Source organism: Pleurodeles waltl, chromosome 4_2, assembly GCF_031143425.1.
Source record: "Pleurodeles waltl isolate 20211129_DDA chromosome 4_2, aPleWal1.hap1.20221129, whole genome shotgun sequence".
Lineage (NCBI taxonomy): Eukaryota > Metazoa > Chordata > Amphibia > Caudata > Salamandridae > Pleurodeles > Pleurodeles waltl.
In genome coordinates, this window is record NC_090443.1 from 448,737,497 (window position 1) to 448,752,832 (window position 15,336).

General features: G+C 51.6%; 1 protein-coding gene across 1 annotated transcript in view; it reads left to right on the forward strand.

Annotated features, from left to right (window-relative positions):
* LOC138293891 (hepatic lectin-like) overlaps positions 1-15,336 on the forward strand; it is a 58,874-nt gene that overhangs the window by 22,008 nt on the left and 21,530 nt on the right. The window contains exon 2 of the mRNA XM_069233182.1: positions 14,769-14,876. Coding sequence (XP_069089283.1) covers positions 14,769-14,876 — 108 coding nt within the window. The remainder of the gene's footprint in view (positions 1-14,768; positions 14,877-15,336) is intronic.

Here is a 15,336-nt window from a genome sequence, read left to right on the forward strand (position 1 = left end):
TACGCGACACACCCACCCCCACCCTCACCCACTACAACACACACATCAATGCACAGTAATACATCACAGTTACCCCCCCGCCAAACCCCCCGGAAGAATGCAAAGACAAAAGGAAATGATTCTAAACATTGGAATATATTGTATTACTGGCTGAATTATATATATATATATATATATCTACACATCAAAAAAACGTATATACATATATGTACAAGTCCGAGCATTGTAGCAGGCATTGTCCGTGGACCACTGGGCCCAAATCACATGGGCAAAGCCCACACAGGATACCTGACTCTAACGGAGAGAACACTGCAGGGGCATCAGATAGGAAAACTACAGGCACCTCAGGGGGAAGGAAAGGGGGGGCACCTCAGCCAGATGAGTGCACAACGCCAGATCCACGACGGGCCTCCATGGCCACTATTCAATCCTGGGGAGTGCAAAGCCACAGTCTCTCAAGTCTCTGCAGTGGGTGGGTTGCCCACTGTGCCATCCTGGGGAGTGCAAAGCCACAGTCTCTCAAGTCCTGCAGTGGGTGGGTTGCCCACTGTTCAATCCTGGGGAGTGCAAAGCCACAGTCTCTCAAGTCTCTGCAGTGGGTGGGTTGCCCACTGTGCCATCCTGGGGAGTGCAAAGCCACAGTCTCTCAAGTCCTGCAGTGGGTGGGTTGCCCACTGTTCAATCCTGGGGAGTGCAAAGCCACAGTCTCTCAAGTCTCTGCAGTGGGTGAGTTGCCCACTGTGCCATCCTGGGGAGTGCAAAGCCACAGTCTCTCAAGTGGATGACAGTCTCCACTGGTTCTGGAGGGGGACTGGTGCCCAGAGTGCTTCGTGCAGCCCTGCCCGACACAGATGCGGGCCTGCCCCTGCCGCTAATGGGCCAGCGGTGCTTGAGACGGCGGTGCCCAGTGCAGCGGTGCTTGAGACGGCGGTGCCCAGAGCAGCGGTGCTTGAGACGGCGGTGCCCAGTTCAGCGGTGCTTGAGACGGCGGAGCCCAGTGCAGCGGTGCTCGAGACGGCGGTGCCCAGTGCAGCGGTGCTCGAGACGGCGGTGCCCAGTGCAGCGGTGCTTGAGACGGCGGTGCCCAGTTCAGCGGTGCTTGAGACGGCGGTGCCCAGTTCAGCGGTGCTTGAGACCCAGTTCAGCGGTGCTTGAGACGGCGGTGCCCAGTTCAGCGGTGCTTGAGACGGCGGTGCACAGTGCAGCGATGCTTGAGACGGCGGTGCCCAGTTCAGCGGTGCTTGAGACGGCGGTGCCCAGTGCAGCGGTGCTTGAGACGGCGGTGCCAAGTTCAGCGGTGCTTGAGACGGCGGTGCCCAGTTCAGCGGATCCGGCCATGGCGTGCAGGTCATTTGCCACCTGTCCTGTGGCTGGCGGGGCCTTCCTGCCCATCTGTCGGGTGGCTGGCGGGGCCTTCCTGGTCTGCAGTACCGGGCCTGTTGGTGTCCTCCTGCCCACCTTGGATGGCCAGCTGGGCTGATGGCGCTCTCCTTGGGCGTGCTGACCTTCCCAGCCTTCCCTGTTCGCCTGTGGCCCTTCCCCACCTTGGGCGGTGTGCCACCTGCCTCCACACTTCGTGCCGGAGCCATGGTAGGGATTTTAGTGCCTGGTGTTTTCACCCTCTCGCGCCGGCCGCAGACTATCTTCGGGTGTTTCTCCAGGGGTGGGCTGCCCGTGCCTTGGCTCCGTACTGAACTGGCTGCCCTTGAGGGTGGGGGACTCCACAGTCCATGGCAGACTGTCATCACAGGGCCCGGTTTTGTGGTGGCTGAGGTGCTGACTGGAGTCCTATGAGATGGACGGGGTGGGGGAGTTGTAGGAAAGAGGTTAAGTTTGGACAGGAATAGCATTTTAGGACCAGTGGGACGGGTAGGTGTAGTGGGTATGGGAGTGGAGGAAGAGGTTGTGGTTGTAGGAGTTTTAAGTCTGGTGTCTTTGGGTGCAGGTGCTTGGGCTGGAGGCTGTTGTGAGGTGGATAGCTGTTGGGTGGGTGGCTGCCTGCGTTTGTGTATCTTGGAAGAGGGGGTGACAGACACACTGGGAGAGGACACAGGGGACATGTAAATGGTAGTGGGGGTGGTGAGTGCACGTGTGCGGGGGGTTCTGGTGTGTGTGCTGGTGATGGACGTAGTGGCTGAAGATGTTGTGCATGCAAGTGTGAGTGGAGACGTGACAGGGAGGGAGGAGGGAGATGAGGAGGAGGGGGACACAGTGGAGGCAGTGGGTGTTGGTATGTCTGTATGTGGATGTTGCTTGTGTGAATGCTTGTGTGATGTGTGGTGCTTATGTCTGGATGAGCTTCCCTTGGGTGTTGAGGTGTGTGCAGGCTGGTCTGATGGTGTGTCTGGGATAGGCAGAGGTACAGGTGATAGGGTATGGGTGGAGGAAGTCGGAGGGGGGAGGCTAGAGACAGGGACAATTGCTGCCATCAGTGCTGAGGCCAGAGTGTTGAACGATCGCTGAAGGGCAGCCTGACCAGAATGAATGCCCTCCAGGTATGCATTACTCTGGTGCACCTCTCTTTCGACACCATGGATGGCATTCAAAATGGTAGACTGCCCAACAGTGAGTGACCTGAGGAGGTCAATGGCCTCCTCACTGAGGGCAGCAGGGGTGACTGGGGCAGGGCCTGAGGTGCCTGGGGCGAAGGAGATGCCCACCTTCCTGGGTGAGCGGGCACGGGGCAAACGCTGAGGGGCTGCTGGGAGGGCGGTGCTGGTGCACTGGGTGGCGGCTGTACCTGTTGTTGCGGGGGCACGGATGTTGCCGCCACCACAAGGGAGCTCCCTTCAGAGGACGAGTCCGTGTCACTTATGTCATACCGAGTCCCCGCTGTGGAGCTCCCCTCGCCCTCCGTACCACTGGTGCATTCTGAATCCATTGCATGGCCCTCCAGGGCCATGTGGGATGCAGCTCCCTCGGGCTCCGATGCCACTTCTCCTCCGCCTGATGATGCTAATGCACACATGAACAGGAAGACCACAAAAAAGGGGGGGGGGAGAAAATAAAGACATGTTGAGTGCATGCATTGGCGACACCGTTGGTGGAGAGGACAGACACAGAAGCCCCCTGCACCACGCCGCGCACTTGGGGTCCACTACTCAATCCGTGGGACATGGCCTACAAGCCTATGGACGACATCTGCACACATAGATGACACAGGGCCATGAATAGCTGTACTTGGCACCCTACAGAGGTGGGGGGCGGGGCACAGGGCCATGCCTTACGGAGGGGCCTAGCCTACAGAAATCGCCCTGGCCTAGGGATACCCACAGCCCTCCTCCCCCACCCAGACACCTCCAATGCGCACAAAGTCACCAGAATGAGAGTGTACTCACCCCCTTGTGCCTGCTGTGATGTCCTCACGCGCCCATCCAAATCGGGGTAGGCCACCACCAGGATCCGGGACATCAGGGGGGTCAAAGTCCGACTGGCACCCCTCCCACGTTGGGAGGCCATCCCCAGCTGAGCCTCCGCCGTCTTCCTGCTCCAGCGTCGGATGTCCTCCCATCTCTTCCGGCAGTGGGTGCCCCGTCTGTGGTGGACCCCCAGGGCCCGGACGTCCTTGGCGATGGTACGCCAAATGTCTATCTTCTGGTGGGCGCTGACCTATGTGAAATGTACAGGGGGAGAAAAAGAGTCATCACCTTCTGCACCCTCAATGTGAGTGGCCCCCCATCCCTACCCTTGCCATGTGGCACATCCTGTCATCTGTCGTTTGATGCATGCCTCATTCGCTCCCCTCCCCACCATCTTTCATCCACCCAACTCAACACAGGCATTGGCCACAAAGCATGGTCCCAGTGTACTTACCTGTTGGTCTGGAGGACCGTAGAGTAGCGCATACTGGGAGAGGACCCCATCCACGAGTTTCTCCAATTCCTGAGCAGTGAAGGCAGGGGCCCTTTCCCCAGTCGCGTGAGCCATTGTCTCTTCCAGACCGAGGTCACAGCAGCACTTGCAGTGTAGGTCCGCTCCTGTCGAAGATCAGGTATCGAGTGATTAAGCAGATAGAAAATGGCGGTCACGCCCGCGGCGGTGCGTACCGCGGCGGTGCGTACTGCGACTGCCGGCGCACATCGTCATTGGCTCCTGAGACCCATAGGGTTCAATGTTAACCAATGCTGCTTTGCGCCGCGGTCTTCGACCGCCTACCGCCACGGTGTGCCACGCCAGCGCATTTACCTCACATCCCATTGTCACACTTCACAGGTCAGGCAGCCGCCATTTCAAGGGCCCACATGGCTTACTTTTAACTGCGTCACACATACCTAGGCCTTGGATCAACACTCATACAAACCATTCAATGCATTGGGAATCGTGTTTTGTGCAAACTGTGGTTACCTACCTGTGGGTTGATTGACTCTGTGCTCGCTGTTGTCCTTCATAGGCACCGTCCGCTGGGACATGCGAGGAGATGGAGGAATCTTCCTGTGTACAGACCGCTGGTAGACCTGTCAACAATGGAGGAAAGACATGTCATACTGACATACAGGCTTGACCGAGCCACTATTCATGAACTGTGTGCCCAGCTGGAGCCAGACCTGATGTCACCCATCCGCCAACCCACAGGGATCCCACCTCTAGTGCAGGTGCTGTCAGTACTCCATTTCTTTGCAAGTGGGTCATTTCAAACAACAGTGGCCATATCATCAGGGATGTCCCAGCCTATGTTTTCCAAGGTGTTGTCCAGAGTATTGTCTGCCCTTCTGAAACACATGCGGAGCTACATTTTTTTCCCTGAGGTGGGGGATTTGCCTACAGTGAAAGGTGATTTCTATGCCCTTTGACATATCCCCGACATCATCGGTGCCATTGATGGGACCCATGTGGCTTTAGTACCCCCCAGCAGGAGTGAACAAGTGTACAGAAACAGAAAGAGTTATCATTCGATGAATGTACAGATGGTGTGTTTGGCAGACCAGTACATCTCCCATGTTAATACCAAGTTCCCTGGCTCAGTGCATGACGCGTACATCATGCGGAATAGCAGCATCCCTTACGTGATGGGTCAACTCCAGAGGCACTGTGTGTGGCTAATTGGTGACTCTGGTTACCCCAACCTGTCATGGCTACTGACCCCAGTGAGGAATCCCCGGACAAGGGCAGAGGAACGGTACAATGAGGCCCATGGGAGAACTAGGAGGGTGATAGAGCGGACCTTCGGCCTCCTGAAGGCCAGGTTCAGGTGCCTCCATATGACAGGTGGATCCCTATTGTACTCACCAAAGAAGGTGTGCCAGATCGTCGTGGTCTGCTGTATGCTTCACAACCTGGCTTTGCGACGCCAGGTGCCTTTTCTGCAGGAGGATGGTCCAGATGGTGGTGTTGCAGCAGCTGTGGAGCCTGTGGAGAGTGAAGACGAGGAAGCCGAAGAGGACGACATAGACAACAGGAACACAGTAATACAGCAGTATTTTCAATGACACACAGGTAAGATTCCAACCCAGCATATTACATATACTTAACCCCTACTACCTCTCTACTGTCTGACCTTTTCCCCCAGTGTATGGTAACTGAGTTGTGACTTTCCCTTCCAATTTCAGAGATGTGGGCCATACTGCGTGACATCTGCTTTGTTTCCCCATGGACTACAGCTGTGTGACAGTGGTATGTTGGCATCACAATGTAAATATGCATTTTGGGACGGTAATGTCTAATACATTATTACAAAATCACAGCCAGACTCCTGATTGTTTTGTGCAATAACTGTGTTTATTTCAGTGCTCTATATTGGTGGCTGACTGCAAATCGGTGAGGGGTGATGGTGGAGGATTGTCCATGGCAGAGTCCAGACTATTAGTATCACAGGTGCATTGTCCAAATGCCTGTGGAAAGTGGAGCATGGGCAGTATAAGAATGGACAGGGTGTCAATGTGGCACAGTGGGATGACAATCAGGGAGGTATCCTTTCCTGGCGGGGGTCTTGGCATCTTACTCTGTCTTCTTCCTGGATCTCAGGGCCCGCTTGCGGGGTGGTTCTCCTTCTGCAGGGGGTGGGGTGCTGGTGGCCTGTTGGTCCTGTGGCGGGGCCTCCTGTCCACTAGCGCCGGCAGAGGTGGTAGGCAGTTCTTGGTCCATGCTAGTGTCAGGGGCCCTTTGTCCTCCCACAGTGTCCCGCAATGTGGTGACTACCTGATTCAGAGCCCCTACAATGGTGGCCATTGCGGAACTGATGTTTCGTAGTTCCTCCCTGAACCCCAAATACTGTTCCTCCTGCAGAAGCTGGATCTCCTGAAACCTGGCCAGGACCGTCGCCATCGTCTCCTGGGAGTGGTGGTAGGCTCCCATGATGGAGGAGAGGGCCTCGTGGAGAGTGGGTTCCCTGGGCCTGTCCCCCCCCTGTCGCACAGCAGCCCTCCCAGTTCCCCTGTTTCCCTGGGCCTCTGTCCCCTGGACCGTGTGCCCATTACCACTGCACCCAGGTCCCTGTTGTTGTTGGGGTGGTGGGTTAACCTGGGTGCCCTGTAGTGGTGGACACACCGCTGATTGACGTGTCCTGGGGACAGAGGGATGGGCCCGCTGGGTGGGTGCTGTGCTGGTATTCCCAGTGGGGGGAAGGTCTGCTATGGCCTGTGGCTGTCTGAGGGGAACCGACTGTCCCGAGGTCCCCGATGGGCCGGGCTGGTCATCTAGATCCAGGTCGACAGAGGTGCTGTCCTCACTGTGGGCCTCTTCTGGGGGTGGAGTGGACATTTGTGGACCCTCCTGCACGGTGACGTGGCGTTCGGGTCCTGCAGGGGTATAAATGGATGCTTATTGCATCTGTGTGTGCCATAGCGTGCAATGGGTGGGTGCCCGTGTACCCCAGTGCTGGCATTCCCGTGTGGGGGCTTTTGTGACAGTGATTTGGTGGGGGATGGGTATGTGCAGTGGGCATGCTTTGGTGATGGGTGTCCATGCTTTGTGGTCGCATGTAGGGATTGGTGTTGGGATGGGTGGGCTGTGATGGTGAGACATTTGCAAGGAGCAGGATGTGATGGGGGTGAGGGTGAGGGTGGGGGTATGAGTTGGTATGCTGGTGGGGTGGGGGGATGAAGTAGTGATGATTTGAGTTACCAGAGTCCATTCCTCCAGATACTCCTGCGAGGCCCTCAGGATGCAGGATCGCCAAGACTTGCTCCTCCCATGTTGTAAATTCTGGGGGAGGTGGTGGGGGTCCGCCGCCAGTCCGCTGCACCGCAATGTTGTGCCTGGATACCATTGAACGCACCTTCCCCCGTAGGTCGTTCCACCGCTTCCTGATGTCGTCACTATTTCTTGGGTGCTGTCCCACAGCGTCGACCATATCGACTATTCTGCTCCATAGCTCCATCTTCCTGGCAATGGTGGTGTGCTGCACCTGTGTCCCGAAGAGCTGTGGCTCTACCCGTACAATTTCCTCCACCATGACCCTGAGTTCATCCTCGGAGAACCTGGGGTGTCTTTGCGGTGCCTTGGGGTGGTGTGGATGATGTGTTGGGTGGATTGTGTGGTGATGTGTATTGGTGTGTTGTGTGAAGTGCGTGAAAATATTGCTAAAGTAAAATGCGCGTCTGGGTGCTCAGTTCTATTTTTCTCAGTGCGTGGTCCAGATTCTGTAGGAGTGGGGGTTTGTGGGTGATGTGGGTGTGTGTTTTATATTGTGTTGGGTGTGTGGGAGTGGTGTTTGTATGTGTATCAGGTGCGTGTATTTTGAATTGTCCAATGTGGTTGTGTTTTGTAAGTGTGTGTGTATTTTGAGCGCGGCGGTGTGTACCGCCAATGGATTACCACGGTTGAGAGACCACCGCGTGGATTCGTGTGTCGTGATAGTGTGGGCGTATTTCTGTTGCCATGACGGTGGAGGTTTGGTCATCGCCAGTTTCTCGCTGGCCTTTGGTGTGGCGGACTTTTGTGGATGTCTGTGTTTTGAAGGTTTGCCTGTTGTGGGTCAGAATGACCGTGGCGGTTTACCGCGGCCGTGGCGGTATGTTGGCGGTTTTCTGACAGCGGTAAGCAGCTTTTACCGCCAAGGTTGGAATGACCACCATAGTAATGTGTTTTATATGCCTTGACAGTGAAATATTGCTAAATTCGTTTTTCACTGTTGCAAGGCCTGTCCCTCTCATAGGTTAACATGGGTGCTACCTTTAAATCCGATTTAAGTGTAGATTCCCTTTGAGAGAGGATGGACATGTGGAGTTTGGGGTCTCTGAGCTCACAATTTGAAAATACATCTTTTAGTAAAGTTGATTTTAAGGTTGTGTGTTTGAAAATGCCACTTTTAGAAAGTGAGCATTTTCTTGCTTATACCATTTCTGTTCTGTTTGTGGATTCCCTGTCTGGGTCAGTTTGACAGTTGGGCTGGTTGCACCTCACACTAGACAGTGACACAGAGGGAGCTGGGGTGTAGTCTGCATTTCCTGATGAGCCATCTGTGCTAGGAGGGAGGGGAGAAGTGGTCAGTTACACCTGAAAGGGCTGTGCCTGTCCTCACACAATGCAGTCTCCAACCCCCTGGTGAGTGTCTGGGGCCTGGCCTGGGCAAGGCAGGATTTCACATTCAAGAGAGACTTTACTTTGAAATAAAGCCTACTTCAAAGGATAAATTGGGTAAAAGAAGGGCACCCAAAACCACAGACTTTAGAACACTTCTGGAAACCAAGAGGAACCTCTGTCTGGAGAAGAGCTTAGGAAGAAGAGCTACCCTGCCTGTGACTGTGCTTTGTGGAGCTATCCTGCAGTTGCTGCTTCTGCCAAAGTAAGAAGGCAAAGACTGGACTTTGTGTGCCTTCCATCTTTTGAAGATCTCCAAGGGCTTGATTTAGAGCTTGCCTCCTGTTGTTTGAAGTCTCAGGGACAGCAAAGACTTCTCTCTGCCAGCACCTGGAGTCTCTGGAGAGACTCCTAATCTGCCCTGTTGTGCCCGTCCAGCTCCTGGGACCCTGAAAGGAAAAGCTTGCAGCCTAAGAGGAAGAAATCCATGCACAGAATGCAACGCGGGGAAAAGATCGACACAACTCCGATCTGCGGCTGAAGAAATGACGGGCTGTCGGCTTCACGGCTGAAAATTGACACTCGCCTGTAACGCGACCAAAGAAGCGATGCACGGAGCTGGAGAAATGACGCACAGCATCGCTGATGGAGGCTGGGAGATCGCAACCTGTGCTGCGTGGTTTTCAGATCATCGTGCGGCTGGATTTCCGACGCAAGCACCGCTGGGTGTGTAAAAACTACGCAATGCCTGCCCGAACCAGAAAGTGCTGACCGGATCGACGCATTGCTCTCCTGCGGAGAGAAGAACCGATGTGCCCCAACCTGACAACAGGAGAAACGATGCAAGGTCCTGCCCGTGAGTGAAATCGACGCATCGCAAGCCCTTTTTGACACACACTCGCCTGTGTGGGTTATTTTTGACGCAACCAAGGTACATTTTCACGCTAACATTGTTAGTGTGTGTTTTAAACTACAGAAAGACTCTTTTTGCTTTTCAATTGCTAAGTTGACTTGTGTATTGTGGATTTTTGTAGTTTTGGAATTGTTTTGTTTAGATAAATATTTCCTATTTGTCTAGACCAGTGTTGTGTCATTTTGTAGTGTTTTCATTAAGTTACTGTGTCGGTACAAATACTTTACACCTAACACTCTGAAGTTAAGCCTACTGGTCTGCCAAGCCACCAAGGGGGTAAGCATGGGTTAGCTGAGGGTGATTCTCTTTTACCCTGACTAGAGAGAGGGTCCTTGCTTGGACCTGACTGCCAACCAAAGACCCCATTTCTAACAATTACTACATTATTTTGTCATTTTAATAAAAGTGTTGAAACTTTTCAAACATTCACCCCAGTCACAGATCTGGGTTTAGTCCATTGTTATTTTGCTTGCCACGTCACCCCAGTTCGGACCCAGCCATATGCAAATCAGTTTTGACCCTGCTACCCATTGGAGCAGTCCAGCCCAAACTGCCAAGCCAGGTCCTCCCTGGACAGGATTCAAGCATCCTGGGACTGGTTTCAGAGTTTCACCCTTCATCAGCCATGCTAGCTTGAATCCAGTGGTGCAGCAAGCAAGGGACCCATGTCTGGGCATACCCTAGCCACTTAGGGCACACAAGGCAACATCACAAAATAAATTATTATTGGTTGCACCTCATTAATACCAGTTTAACACCCCAATATAGCAATAAGCAACAGTAAGGTGACCAGTTAACCTTTGCAAAGGGCCTTCCACTCTGCAGATTATGCATCAGATGATGAATTACGTGGCAAATGTATAATTATGTGAAAAATGCTGGGGTCGCACAATCGCATAATTCCAATGGCCCTGGTTAGTTATCTCTAGTAACTATAATTCATGCACTAAAGTAACTATAAATTGCACCCCCACAATGCACAGTCTTGTCATCAATGATGTCATTTCAGATGTTGTAGCAATGGTATTAATGATGTTATAGAACATGTCATGAGTGATGTAATATGTGGGGTAATTATCTGTGCATGGCAAGGGCACTAGTTATAGTTACGTTAGGACATGAGTTACAGTTACTAGATAAAACTATAACTGGTGAATGCCATCTTTTCTTTTTTAGTTTAAACCGTTATCTGTGGGCCCCAACCCCCTGTCCCTTATTTTTTATAATAGGACCCTATCCCCTAGGCCCAAAACATATATTTAGAGGAGAGGGTGACACTCAACCCTACTCCCTGAGCCACTATGGGCTCCAGGGCCTTCCTTTTTTATCAAGTGGAAAGGAGCGTGCAGCCCTGAGCATCTAGTGGCCAAAGGGACCCCAAACCTTGGGGCCTTCTTTTTTATAAAGGAGAAGGGGCACACGACTCCCCTCCCTGAGCCTATAGTGGCCTGGGAGCCACATTCCCTGGGGCATTATGTGCTCCTGAGTGCACCCACAAACAGTATATTGGGGGCTTTGTTTGTTCCCTGCATGCACCCATCTTGGGTGCTACAGGAGCCTGCTATTTCTACTTGCTCCCACCAGCCAGAAGCACACTTCTACTGCGCCCTGGTGGGGGGGCTTCACGACACAAAGGGTATGATCCAGCCACAGGATATGGCCCCCTCCCCTAAATTCACATATTTGCCCCAGTGGATGGGATCCCGGGCACCGATTGGTGGCTAGGTAGGGGGCATGCTATTAATATATATTTTGTCTCCAGTAGATAGGGTCCCTGGGACCTGTACAGGCTCAGGTAAGGGGGCTGCATGATCCTTCCCTTTTGAAGGAGTGGCGTGGGGGATGGGGTACCCTTGCAGTAAACCTTCTAAGGAGGGGAGCCACATATCTCCCTCACTTATATTTAAATTTGGCCCCAGAGGATTGGGCCCCCAGGGCCTCGATGATGCTCAGAGAGGGGGCTGTGCCCTCCACCCTTTTGTTTTTCATGGCAGTCCCTCGCCGCCATTTTCTTTTTTTTTGTATTTACCACAATCATTTCAACGTGAGTTATAGTTGCCTTAGAACATGAGTTATAATTACTTGAGGTAACTCTAACAGGTGAATTTCTATGGTTTGGTATGTTTAAAATGTGAACCTAACTATAACGTTCCTGTAACCTTTTGTTTTTTAAGTGAATTTCTATGTTTTTGAAATTCTATTTTCTGACTATAACGTTCCTGTAACCTTTGTTTTTTCAGTGAATTTCTACGATATTTTTTCAACATAAAGCAATTTTCATTACTACATGCTAATCAAACCTACACAATGCACAGCCTTTGGTTGTGGGCAGCGGCAGTTGGGCACAGGGACTGCAACCAACCGCTATATCCACCCAGTCCCAAGCTGCACATACCGTTTTGCCATGCACAGCAGCAGTTGGCCGCAGTTCCACATGTCCTCCTCCCCCAGCCAATTTTGACCCCGGGGACCACATCCCCCATGGCCCGGCCTAATAACTATTTTTTGTTGGGGAGGGGGCAGCTTTGCCCCCTTCCTCAGGGATAATCTCAGCCCTGGTGACCTCATCACTGTGGCCCAGCCTTATCAATTTTTTTTGGGGGCTGATGGGAGCTGCACAGCCCCTCTCCACAGGCCGATTAGGGGCCCTGGGAACCCCATCCACTGGGCCCCGGTCTAATTATTTTTTTTTTTGAGAGGGGAGCTGATTGGGGCCCATCCTCAGGGCCGATATCGGTCCCAAGGACCCCATCCTACAAGGCCTGGCCTTCAAAAAATGTTTTGGGGAGGGGGAGGGGGAGAGGGGCAGCCTGCCCCCCTCCACAGGCCGATCTTGGCCCTGGGGACCCCTGAGGCCCAGCTTAATTATATATTTTTTTGGGAGAGGGGGCCACGTGAACCCCCTCCGTGGGAGCAGTCTGGGGACACAGGGATCCCAACGCTGAGGCCTGGCCTAAATTTTTTGTGGGAGAGGGAACCCATCCCAAGGGCCGATCTGGGCACCAGGGACCCCATCCCCCGGGGACCAGCTAAGTGAGCAGGGTGCTCCCCAGGGCACCCAGTTACAATGTTGGGAAATGTTAAGGAACCTGTAGGTCCCTGTGGTCCCAGCTGGCTCCCAACCTCCTGCAGGAGCCAGCATTGCTGGCAGGGAGACAGAGGAAATCTCTGCTCGCAGCGAGGGAGAGATGTTTGACACCACTCCCTCACTGCGAGCAGAGTGTTTTCTGTGCCCTGGCACCAGCTGTCAAAGATGCCACCAAGCCACAGGAAGCAGCTCTATCCCGCGGTGGACACCCCGGGACATAGTAGGAGTTGGCCCTGTGGGGTCAAGGGGTGGTAGTCCACAGGGCCATCAGTTGGTCCTCGAGGGGGGCCGCACGGCCCCCTCCAATAAAAATAGCCCAGGGAAGGTGGTGGTCCCTGGGGCTTGGGGGTCCAAAAGAGACCCCCTTCTCTGTTTTAGTATAGCCCTGGGGAAGTGGTGGTCCCTGGTGCTGCAGGGGGCCACGTGCCCCCCATCAGTATTTGTTTAACACCTTGGGGAAGTGGTGGTCCCCGGGCCTGTGGGGAGGGGCAGGTGGTCCCCCGCATTAAAATAACAATGCCCCTGGGATGTAGCCCACCTGGGGGCCAATTCATATTTGAAAACAAGCACAGGAGCTGCTTTAAAAAAAAAAAAAATTGGCGTATCCGCCATGATGTCCTCTGAAAAAAAAGCTTTTTTGCCGGGGGAATCCCTCTGGGACCTCACCACCAAAGCCGAGTGTCTGTACCCTGTCCCCTTTTCTTATTTTTTAACATTCTTGTCTGGTACTCGGCTGAAGGCGAGTCCCACCATGGCTGACTACACAATGTTGGTGCCAATTCGATCTCAGCACAAAATCGGGAGGGGTCGCAAATCCTTTGCGTCCCTATAAATACAAATTTGGATTTCTTTAATTTCTCTAAAACTACTGAATGGATTTACACCAAATAACAAAAAGGGTGCTTTCTGGACCAAGAGCTTCCTTTCTGCCAGATGTGGTGTAATTCTGGCCAGTGGTTTCTGCACAATCGCTGTTCATAATCCCTATGGAAAAATTAATGGAGAAAAAGCATTGTATTTTCTTGGAAAAGTTTGTGAAGGTTCATCAAACGGTGCCAAAGTTATTAGGAAAACACAATATGCTTTTTCTCTAGAAACTAGATCCTAACTATAACTAGTTAGTGGTGACTGCCACTAGATAATATATAATATGGCATAATATATAAATGGCATATATATATATATATATATTTTGCTTATTTATATTATATATATTTCTTCCTTCCCTGGGTTAACTGACAAGATTGCTAGATACTCCCAATGAGCACATGGTCCTTTGGCCTAATAAACATCAAGTTCACCCAAGGAACCATCTGCTCTCATTCCCAGTTGATTATGGATTCTAGTCAGGTCTGAGCATTCTTCTCCATTTCTCTTTCAATGGGCAAACTTTGAAGTCTTCATTAATTTTGAAGTACTTCTGGGCCAGGGTCAGAAACTGGAAAGTTCATCCATTCAGGGTTAAAAAAAAAGCTTGGCACCAGGATTCCTTCCTACATGGATGGGAATGGAAGCTCATCATTAGCTTGCACAATGCTTCCTTGGGGGTGTGGTGTTAAAGGTGCACACCTACTAAAAGTTTGATGAAAAGGCAAGAGGTCTTAGATCTTAGACAACTACCAAACAGGCTTTTCACTACTGTAGCATATCACTTAAATTGTTATGTGTGGTTTTCAGGTATACTGGGATGGCTCCACAGTATTGTGAGGAAAAGATTGTTCTGTAAACCCCAGCAGTAGTCTTTACATCTGCAGATGAGGTGTTTTTGCAGTGTCCACTGCCAACCCTAAAGACAGTGGTGAACATTGCCTCCTATCTCACTAACACTGGCTACGTGGTGTCTGCCATACATGGTCACCATTAAAGAGGTAGTCAACCCCTTGTTACTTTAATAGGGTCAATATTATGACATTACTCCAGCAGTAGATCATTGAATCGTTGGGCTCTCCATTAAATACAATCAGAGAGGCCGTAGACAATAAACACTGGTGGATCACAGACATCCACATTCCAGTTCATTAGGTGTTTGAAAATAATACGGTCTCACTTTAAGGTCAGAACTTCGAATCTCCAGCAGGTACATGCAGCCTTTTATTCTTCTGAGATCAAAAAAATTATTGCCATTGAGTTAAGTGATAATTATTATTATAAAAAATGTCAAATCTGATAGTACAGATTTTGTTAAGTACTACACAATGATCATTATATGGAATTGCATCATTAAAAAGCTCACATATTGTATTGTGTCACAGTTGTACCTATTGTATCGATTAATGCTCTGTGTTTGTTTATGTTAATTTTTTATTTAAGGCAGGAATTACTTCCTGAGGAGGGTGAAACCAGTTCACGTGATCTGCACCCTGCTGGCAGTGTCTTATGTGCTTATCGTGGTGCTGTTTGTCACATCTTCCAATGATGGTTAGTACCACACCATAGTTTTTTGACCCTTTAGAGAATTCTGTTTTGGACTCTTTATATGTCTTGCCTCACATGCACTTGGATCTTGTGTGGTTATGCAAATGTGAGTGAAAGAGCGAGTCACTCTGAGTGTGACTGTTTAAGAGAACACCTGGCGGGCCTAATGGTGGTATGGTGCAGTGAAGGCAGCCATGCCTTAATGCCCTTTGGAAATTTGGATACGTTTGTGCAGTCCATGACTACAATGTACAGGATGGTTGGGTTTAATAGGTGGGTGGGCTTACTGGGTGAAATGGCAAATGGGCAGTCCCCCTTTTTTGTTTATTAACCTTTCAGCTCTTTGTTATGCATTCCTTGTGTTTTTCTTGTGTTTTTAGGCACAGCCTGGGCAGAGAAATAGTTTTGGAGAGTTTGGTAAGTGAAAGAAGTAGTGTGTGGGTGAGTGTAGGGGTCCGCAAAA